The sequence below is a fragment of the Scleropages formosus genome, chromosome 7, assembly GCF_900964775.1.
Source record: "Scleropages formosus chromosome 7, fSclFor1.1, whole genome shotgun sequence".
Classification (NCBI taxonomy): domain Eukaryota; kingdom Metazoa; phylum Chordata; class Actinopteri; order Osteoglossiformes; family Osteoglossidae; genus Scleropages; species Scleropages formosus.
This window is the reverse complement of record NC_041812.1, coordinates 32,601,587-32,611,766: the sequence shown is the minus strand read 5'-3', so window position 1 is coordinate 32,611,766 and position 10,180 is coordinate 32,601,587. Positions and strand designations below refer to the sequence as shown.

General features: G+C 42.2%; 1 protein-coding gene across 1 annotated transcript; it reads right to left on the bottom strand.

The window, feature by feature from the left end:
- Positions 1-7,107: 7,107 nt before the first annotated feature.
- Positions 7,108-8,044, bottom strand: LOC108942020 (cocaine- and amphetamine-regulated transcript protein-like). Its single transcript, XM_029253710.1, has 3 exons — positions 7,829-8,044; positions 7,500-7,583; positions 7,108-7,228 (listed from the first exon to the last, which is right to left on the bottom strand). Exons 1-3 carry the CDS (start codon positions 7,991-7,993, stop codon positions 7,121-7,123), a joined length of 357 nt encoding a protein of 118 aa, XP_029109543.1. The 5' UTR covers positions 7,994-8,044; the 3' UTR covers positions 7,108-7,120.
- Between the last annotated feature and the right edge of the window lie 2,136 nt (positions 8,045-10,180).

Genomic DNA, 10,180 nt, shown 5'->3' with positions numbered 1-10,180 from the left:
TTAAAGTACTAGTCTGTGCATTATGACCAATAGGAAATGTGGACCTTAGGACTTTTGTTTCCTCACTAGACCACAAACTAAGCTGTCTTATCAGGTAGACGCTGCCATCGTTACAGATTTACTCATGGGCAGTGTAACTCTGTCCGTGGAGATAGTAAACTGTAATGATCGAGCTGATGCCTTTGGACCCAAAAGTTGCAGGTTTGAGCCTCACCTCCAGCTGTAGTACCCTTGAGCAAGGTACTTACCCTAATTTGCTCCAGTAAAAGTGACCCAGCTGTATTAATGGGTAAATAATTGTGAGTACCTTAACATTGTAGGTCAACTCTGCAATTGCCTGGTCCCAAGTCCAGGATGAGAAAGGCGGAGGGTTGTACACTGGGCTAGCAACCCACCACGTTAAAAGCTATCGCTACGGAAATGCCAGCAAAATCTACAAAAAAATCGTCGAATCTTGGGTAACTGGCCAGGGATTAGGAGAGCAGTGCCGAACAATTGGTGTGACCTGGCTCGCACAAGACCGAGATGGATGGAGAAGACTAGTCAGTACCTTATGCTCCAGCTGGAGTGATGAGGATTAACTAACTAACTGATATTGTAAGTCGCTTTAGAGAAAAGCGTACGCTAAATACTGGAGTTTTTTGTCACAGTATAGGGCTTTACTATCACCCTAAATTTAAACTGCTAATGTGACATTTTAGTGGCCAGACCTAAAGAACTAGGCTCTACTGCAGGTTACAATCTGGAAGATGTTTCGGGAATATTGGTTTGGTTAAACTGTAGGGACTGTTCCAGGTGAGTGTTGTGCAACGATTTGTTTGGGTTTGAAGTGCTGAATGTTCCAGAAAGAAGGGTTCAGGGGCAATGATAAGTGTTGCAGGGTGTGGAATGGCAACTGTTGGTGTTACTCTTTTGATATGTTCTCAGCTTCTTGTTCAAGGAAAAAAACTTCTAAGGAGATCCTCGAGTCTCCAGACCTCAACAGTTTTCTGCGTGACTCTGAGTGGGCAAGGAGTTCTGGAAGCTGCAGCTGAGGAAGTCATAAGGAACCCAGCAGTAACTTTGATGCTGCGAATACTGTACAATTATTTCCAGCCTGTTGTGTTTTGTTTCCCTTTAACCAGAGGATTGCATCACAGGACCAAAGTGAATACGCGCAAAGTCTGATTCATACGGGTACTGTATAAATAGGAATGAAATATGTTGTTAATTATGTTAATATTCAGATAATTATGTTGATAGCCTGTATTGTTCACTGAGGAAATCTGCTCAAGTTCCCGGGTGTCGGGAGACACTCACTAGACACGCGCGCTGAAACTGAACTCTAGAACTCGGGAACCTTCCCAGCAACAATGCCAGCCTCGGGCTCCACCAATCAGGCGCCTCCTCCGCTCATGCTTCTCGCTGTTTGATTGGCTGCGCCAGTTTGCTGGGACGGCGGACAAATACGCTCAGAAGTGATGCCACATCATACAATTGAGTTAAAGTCTCTTAGAAATGCAAATTGGCTTGTTCATAAAAGAATATTTAAAACTCTTTTTTCTAAAACAATGGAAAACATTCATTCACAATGATGTCATAGAAGGAATGCAAACCATTTGACTAAATTGTATAGATTCAATTAAATGTTAATTTTTCACTTTGGTAGACCTTCGCTCACAGTCTCTCTTCTACTCAGTAATTTTTATGACTCTAGATAGTTTCGGATGTCTTTGTTAGCATGACCGTGGTCAGTCTCATAGGTGTAACGGACTGCATGTGTGCTTAAGCAAGCTTATTGTGCCCTTCACCACTTTTTTCTTCCGAACTTCCTTAAGTACAATAGCCAATTTTTTAGACTTGCTTACATTTACATTTAATTCAGCAAATGCTTTTCTCCAAAGCGACTTCCTATGAACTCTACATAGTGTTATCAGCCCACACACTTTATTCACAAAGGTGACTTACACTGCTAGATTGTTACAATGCATCACTCTTCCATACATAAGTGGAACACACTCTCTCTGTCACTCACACACTATGGGTGAACCTGAACAGCATGTGGGAGGAAACCAGAGCACTTGGAGGAAACCCACGCAGACATGAGGATAACATGCAAACTCCACACAGACTGAGCCAGGATCGAACCCACATCCTCTCCCACCACCCAGGTGCTGTGAGACAGCAATGCTACACCCTTGCTTGACAAGTTACTACAGCCTGTGTCAGTTTGGATATTTTACAAGTATATTTTAGCGTGATCATTTTCACCTTAGAAAAGTGTGGACACAAATGTTCTGTTGTTTACATTTCTTCATTCGGCTGACAGTGCTCTGCAAAGCAAATTACAACCACTACTTACATATTTATACAGCTGCATAGTTTTACTAGAGCAACTAAAAGTAATTACCATGCTTGAGGGTACTACCACTAGAGGTGGGAGTTAAACCTGTCACCCTGGTGTCCAAAGGCTGTGGCTGTGACCATTAGACTTCCAGTTATCATGGACGCACATGCACTTATTTTTGGTTTGCAATAATTGATGGGCAGACAACGACACACTTCCAGCATTTGGGCTGCCGGTGTTCACAGACAGACAGTGATATGTCACTGGGATGTGGAGCTGAGATACCAGTAAAACTGCAGCGTTTTGACTGTGGAATTTGTGGAGTTTAGCTTCCAAGCATCTGGTGCAAGACCCTCTGCGACTAAAGCAGTCCCTTTCTAGACTGCTGGTGCTGTCAGCTCTCACTGGGGACAAATTCACATCCCGTGCCATTGAGGTCTGGAGTTGGCACGTATGCTGTCCATTAGGCAGGCAAATGTGATGTTAGGCTCAGGAATGGATTCATGGACATGGACATGCATTCAAGCGAAAAGTCCAAAAGACCACAAAGGGGGTGTTTTTGGCTAGGAAGAGAGAACATTGCCTGACATCTGCCAGTTCCCTGTGTGTGAGAGTGCCAGATTCAAGGTCCCTGCGTGGGCACCTGTCACCTCTGTTACGGATGTACCTGGTCCAGTCCTGGGCAACGTCAGCTCTTGTGCTCATCATCAAGTCCTTACGGGACTGCTCTCAACATGCAGGAGTGCCGCTGGGCTTTCATTTCGATTCTCCAAGTAAGAGTCAGAGCTGACGTCGAGCAAAGGCGACACTCAGTGATGCTGAATGATTCCGATACATTCAGTGTGTATAAATAACATCTGACGTTTATTTAGCTGAGGCTTTTTTGCAAAGTGACTTACAGTGATAAACTACTTTTAGTTATTTGTACGGCTGGTTAATTATTAGTGAAGCAATTTAAGGTAAGTACTTCACTCAAGCGTAGTACAACAGAAGTGGCTTCAGCCTTACCTCTTCAAATGCTTTTTATTGTTTGTGTATATGGTTTCAATGATGTATATTTGTTTATTGATACATTTCAAGTGTTCCTTTCTGTATAAAAACATATGCATGAATACAGTAAAAATTAAAAATGAAAATGTACTATGTTATGCTGTTTTTTTTCAAAACACGATTTGGGCAAATAAAATTATAGTGGACCCATAGATATTTATTAATTAATTCATAATTGGTACTGTAACTGCATATTCTAATGCTGGGTCACAGCATTAGGATCTTGTCCCAGAAGCACTGAGTGCGAGGCAGGGGGCACCCTGGACAGGATGCCTTTCCATCACAGAGTGATTATGCACATACACATACACAGACTATGGGCAATTCAGAGTCACTGATTCACCTGAAACATGCCTATGAGCTGTGGAAGGAATCCGGAGGATGCAGAAGAAATGCACACAACCAATGCAAGAACATACAAACTCTGCACAGGGCTGAACTGTATTTCAAGTCTCACCCAACTGCACAGCACATTTACCGCGAGGCACCAGTGCTACCTGCTGTGCCACTTAGGCACCCTACATTAAGAACTCCTGTTTTTTTTAAGCAGGCAAGGTCATGTACAAGAATACAATTAGATTCCATCCTTGTTTTCTGTAAAGAAAGACACTCTGTGTTTAGAACTCTGTTAAATGCCCCAAGCCTCAACAAGTACAACCACAAAGCCACCTCTGCTGAATGCAGAAGTTAAACTAACACAGAGTGGAAGTTCTCAATGGGTGGCATGCTTGAATGACTGCTAGATAAATAGAGGTGTTGTGTTGTCTTGTTACCAGATTCCATAAGAAAAGTTTTGTAGTTCACGAGTCCTGTGACCATCTGATGAAAGCATTTCTTTTCTCTGAAGCTATTTGAAGGTAGTGGCCCCAGATTCCTTCTAGTCACTAATAGGAGATGGAGCTGTCAGAGTGCAGTTCTGGGACACTCACAGTTGCTTGGATTTTTTCAAGGGACAAGAGGTGGGAGTGTTTCGGTCCGAGATTCTGCAGAGAAAATGAAGATCGGTGATGTCAGTGTAAGAGACAGGACAGTTGTGCTCATTTGGCTGAGCTTGTGTGTGGATGAGGGGAGACAGATGAGATGACAGGCACCTGGACAGTCTGAATGTAGCCTTATAAGCAAATCAGGTCATCTGATGCTTCAAAAACATACCCCGAGATGACGTCAAAGAACGTCAGAAGTATTCTTCTCCATGTGCAAAGGAAATAATGGACTCTCACTTTTAATTAGGTAGGCTACACCGACTTTTTGTGGATTGCCAGAAGGCATTTCTCTGTACACTCACACTATAAATTGCATTTCAGTCCTGCAAAAGCAAGATTTGTAGAATAAAATGCCAGCAAGGGCTTTGATATTGGTCAAAATAAAAGTTCTAGTCTGTCTGAATTGCAGCTCACAGACAGTACAGATCTTGATTGGTTGTCTGGCTACAGTGATATTATTAAGATAAGTGACAGTGATTACAGTACATAATCATGCATATTATAGGCGATAGTGTTAATAATTAAATAGGCTTAGGCTTCAAACAGACTTCTTGCACAGTGAGCATCACTTTGTTTTCAGAATGAAGTACTGTGTGAGGTTTATTTGCTAGTTTAATGGCTTTAAAGAGATTGGTCATATTTCCCCAGACAGTTCTCCAGTTGAAGCTGTGCAGTCTCCATGTGCTGAAACAAACTGAGGATCATAATAATTGCTGTTGCACATCCACCAGAACAAACGAGTTTCCTTTGAATGAGGCTGTGGTTACAAAGCCCCAGGAATGGATATCAGCAACACACACATAGGTCAGTGTCATTCCAGTCCATGCTGACCACAAACAGACTGGGGGTTCTGCTCAGAGTGCCATGAAAGCCCAACTTTAACGTTACATTTTGAAGCCAGCTATCTTTTAGTGTAAGGTGAAAATCCAGTACTTTACAAATGAAATACTGCAGTATAATAATGAAATCTGAAAAGGATATGATCTAATCATTGCCACCTAAAATCACAAGGTATAATCTTTGATAATGTTTTTATACAATATATTACTTAACACTTAGATGTGTTGGTTATTTCTCATGACATAAGTTGTTTTTCATAAATTCTGTGTGGTTTTGCAGGGGATATGAAATGGAAAAGTAAGGTAGGAAGAAGTAGAAGTACTAAGGTAGGAATTCTCATTCAGGTGAAGCCTATACCTAGCTCAGCCCCTGCTAAGACAAAATTAGTTCCTCACTTCCAGATCATGCATTTATAAATTTTCTCAGTATTACCTAACTATTTAGAACAAAACATTTCAGTGAGTTTTTTGGAGGAAACTGGTATGTAGAGTAACACAGTTAATAACCCTGTAAATGGATTAGCCCAGATTAAAGAGTTGGTATGAAAACCAGCCAGATTTTAGATGTGTAATACGGAGTGGCATGGCAACAAAGCGGCACAGTGAGTAGCACTGCTGTCTTATAGTATGAGAGGACGTGGGTTTGATCCCTGCTTAGTCTGTATGGAATTTGCATGTTCTCCCATGTCTGTGTGGGCTTCCTCCCCCAGCCCGAAAGACATGCTGTTCAGGTTCACCTGTAGTGTGTGAGTGACAGAGAGAGTGTGTTCCACTGATGTATGGATGATGTATATCTACCAGTGTAAGTCACCTTGGTGAAAAAGGTGTGTAGGCTGATTACTCTAGATATAGTTCAATGGAAGTCACTTTGGAGAAAAGTGTCTGCTAAATAAATAAAGGTAAATGGTTGACGGGGATAACACTGGCACTGAATTTTATTCATAAATATTTGTCGGTAAACTATGGATGTGTAAAGTTGAAACTCCATAAATATGTTTGCCAATTAAGTCACAGCCGATAATGGCTGTGATAATGAACAGTTTAATGACTGTACTGTGCTGTCATATCTGTTTCAGAGCCATTGTTGTTTTATTACCTTTGGATTATGTGCTTAGCCTGAGATATTTCAGTTTATATCCCTCTATTTACATCCCAAAGAATATAAATTACTACTCATAACCACTATCTAATAATCCAATTTATCTACTGCGACACAATGTCTTTCTCTATGTAGTAACAAGTATAACTGAATGCAGTTAATTAGATTAAATTTAATCAACCATGAAACGAAAAAGGGGGAGCTCTTTCTTGTAAGTGATTAGGGATCAAACTTAAATTAAATACATCAGTTGATGTAAAACAAGCATTACGGTGGCAGACTCCTGCTTTGTACAAATTATTCACATTGCTGCATGAATAAGCAAGGTTTTCCAAGACTCTGGTTGTCTCTTTCTGTCTCTTCTTTCTCTGCTGGCCCCACCGTTAGTGTAAAGTAAAGGATGTCATGTTAAGGTGGTGATAGCTTCCATTGTTGACTCCACCAAGAGTGAGGTATGCTTCTTTAATATTTTTAATTAAGTACCCTTTAGATTTCCTTAAACAGTAGTTTACAGGTAATCTCAAATAGGAGAATTTGCTCTGAATATGCTCAAACTATTGAATTCAATGACCACACAGACTGTTTTACAAAACAAGATATAACATATTTTAATACATAAGTTTGGCTACATTAACGAAACAGGTGACATTTTCTTCAGTAACCTGTCAGTCTGGAAATCCACTGTGTCTTTAATCAGTGTGGCAATCATTTTTTTGCATGTTCTCCCATCATCTAAAATATTAATATAAATGATAATAAATAACTAAATAAATATATGTATATATATCTCATAAAATTGAAGTACATTCCTTTCCAGTCCTCCTCACAAACACTTCAGCAAGAAGAAGTTACAGAACGCCCCGCGTGGACAGTCACACATCTTCCCGATGCGAGCGCCTTTCCTGATGGCACACTGCTCCCCCACGTCGCACTGAGGGACAGAGGGACAGAGGCAGTGAGACAGGAGGCAGAGAGACAGTCAGAGAGAGACAGAAAAGTACAGATGGTAGAGGGACAGAGACGGAGGGACTGTCGGAGGGACAGTGAGAGAGCAAGACAAGCATTTATCTCCAAAGGAGGCAACAGGGGCTCAACTTGTTTGCAGGTAAAAGTCAATGTCATTTTTTTTTTTTTACTCTACATATGTACCAAAACAGGGAGACACTGCATTTCTGGCACTGATGATCTCAGTATGTATTTACCGTGGGAACTTGTCCAAACTTCTTTTCCCACGGTGATATTCGTTTGCTCTGAAGTTTTTCCAGAACTTCTTGCAGAGCCCCAAGCTGTTGAAAGTACAACAACAAGGCGTTGGCATTAGAGGAAAACAACAGCACGTCAACACCATCGCCTTAAAAAGGACGTTCAGAGGTTGCGAGACAATCAACTTTTTAGCGACTGCATTGGTTTGTCAATCAATGAGTCGATATGCGCTGCCCCCCCCCCCCCGTGAATTGGCGGGCTTTCGTCAAGTTCGGGCGAGCCCCTTTCCCCTCATGTCGAAGGAGTTTGGCGAGAAAGAGAAACTTACAAGCTGCTTTTCGTTGGTCAGGTTTGGGGTTTTCGGGTAGAAGTCCATGAGCGCTCTTGTGTCCACGTCCACCTCCTGGTCCGAGTCGCTGGTTTCAGCACCGCTGGCGGCGGACAGCAGCACGGCGCACGCGACCACGCGCGTCCACAGGCGGAACCGCTCCATCTCGCGCCGGAGTTTCCGTTTACTGGCCGAGTCGTGTCGCGCCTGCGAGGCTGTCGGTTCAAATAACTGGCTGCGCTCGGCGCGCCGAGCCTTTTATCCGCGCCACATGTTTGTTGTTCCGCCTCCTCCTCGACCTTTGTGTGTCTCCTGCGTAAGACAGACGGGCTCTCTGACTCACTGCTGAACTTAATTGGCAGCTGAAGTGCATTTTCAGAAAATGTACTTGAAGTTCACTTCATTTTTTCCTTACACTCCAGGAAAAAGACGTGGTTTACTGCACCTATAGGCTCGAACAAGCTCGGAACGGCACAGAAATGTGAAATCGACCTTAATACAAACACCTTTGGAAAGTATATCACATGCTGTGGGTTGTTGGATCAGAAGTGCGCAGCGAAATAAACCAAAAATCTCAATTAAAACAGGTTGTCCCTCTTCCAAACTTGAGATTTTTTTTTTCTCGGTACTGTACATTATTCTTTGAAAATATTGTGTACTTCAACAATTAATATATGCTGTATTCAAGGATATGTTTACGATATTGCATGTAAATGGTTGTTACGTTTCCCTCATAAAGATGTACGTTTAACAATGCATGATCTTGACATTAGCGCCCTAGATTTCAATGTCATTAACATTATCTTTCTTTCATACTGCAGACGATACAGACAGTGAAGTCATCATTTATTGTTATCATTATTTGGAATTTTAAATTTCTTCGGAAATTATCTGAATAGGGATGTACACATCTGCGTAACATTTATTTATATACATTTTTTTATTTGCCAGACGCTTTTCTCCAAAGCGGCGTACATGTCATTACATTACGAGAAAGAGAGACATGATGATAGTTGCAGACGTATGATTCTTAAGTAAACCTAGTTTGTTTCATTCCACTTTATGCACCGATATCATAGCACGAGTAGGTGCATAAAACTCAGGATAGACTAATCCTGATCACCTTCCTACATTTTTTTTTTGTTAAAGGTACACAAACAAAGGCACACAAATATTTACATACAATACAGGAGGAGTAGCAGCTGTGTAAAGGCTTATCTGGATATGATCATAAAGTTACGGTTCATCAACATTTTCACGGTACATGAGCTGGAGAGATCTTGGGTGAAGTGAGTCCAAAAAAGGTCAGTTTTCAGACCCTTCTTGAATGTAGACAGAGTTTCAGCAGTTCTGAGTGAGAGGGGGAGGTCATTTCACCAAAATGGAGCCAGAACTGAGAACCTTCGCTCTTTACTTTTCATACATGTAGCCACCAAGCGAGCAGAAGTTAATGAGTAAAGGGGTCTGGTTGGGGTGTAGCAGTTGATCAAGTCTTGTAAATAGCTAGGAGCAGTTTTATTGATGCTTTTGTAGGTAGTAACCAGGGTCTTGAATTTTAACCGGGCAGCTATAGGAAGCCAGTGCAGAGAAAGGAGTGGGGGAGATACATGGGAATGCTTTGGCAAGTCAAACACAACTCATGCAGCTTCTGTATAAGCTGCAGCAGTTTGATGGCAGTAGTGGGAAGGCCACACAAAAGAGAGTTGCAGTAGTCCAGATGGGATGTCACAATGGCCTGAACAAGTAGTTGGGCGGAGTCAGTTGTGAGATACGGACAGATCCTGTGGATATTATACAAGATGTATCTGCTGGTCCGGACTGTGGCTTCGATGTGCTGAGAGAAAGATAGACTTGAGTCAATCGTCACTTCTAGACTCTTAGCCGAGGAGATAGGCAAAATGAGTGAGTTGTCCAGTTTGATCAATAGATTGTGAAGGAGGACAGGCCAACTGGGAGGTAAAGAATCTCTGTTTTGGAAAAGTTGAGCTGTAGGTGGTGTTCAGACATCCAAACAGAGGTGTCTGACAGGCAGGCAGCAATGGATGCAGAAATGTCTGATGCTCCAGGTGGAAAGGAGAGGAAGCGCTGGGTATCATCAGCATAGCAGTGGTATTTGAATCCATGGGAGGCTATGACCGGGCTGAGGGAGGAGGTGTAGATCGAGACGAGAAGAGGACCCAGTACTAAGCCGTACGGGACACCGGTTGAAAGAGACAGAGAAGAATGGGAGCTCTGCCAGGCCACTTGATAGGATCTGTCAGATAGGTAGGACTCAGACCATCTTAGTGCATCTCCTTTGATCCCAAATTGACTAAGAGAGGAGAGTAGAATCTGGTGGCTGACAGTGTCAAA

What these genes read in the sequence shown, in the direction of transcription:
- LOC108942020 (XM_029253710.1), bottom strand. Translation starts at nt 7,993, where the DNA reads ATGGAGCGGTTCCGCCTGTGGACGCGCGTGGTCGCGTGCGCCGTGCTG. An exon ending in TGACCAACGAAAAGCAGCTT is followed by an intron (nt 7,584 to 7,828) that starts GTAAGTTTCTCT and finishes TACTTTCAACAG; the next exon opens with CTTGGGGCTCTGCAAGAAGT. An exon ending in AGTTTGGACAAGTTCCCACG is followed by an intron (nt 7,229 to 7,499) that starts GTAAATACATAC and finishes TCTGTCCCTCAG; the next exon opens with TGCGACGTGGGGGAGCAGTG.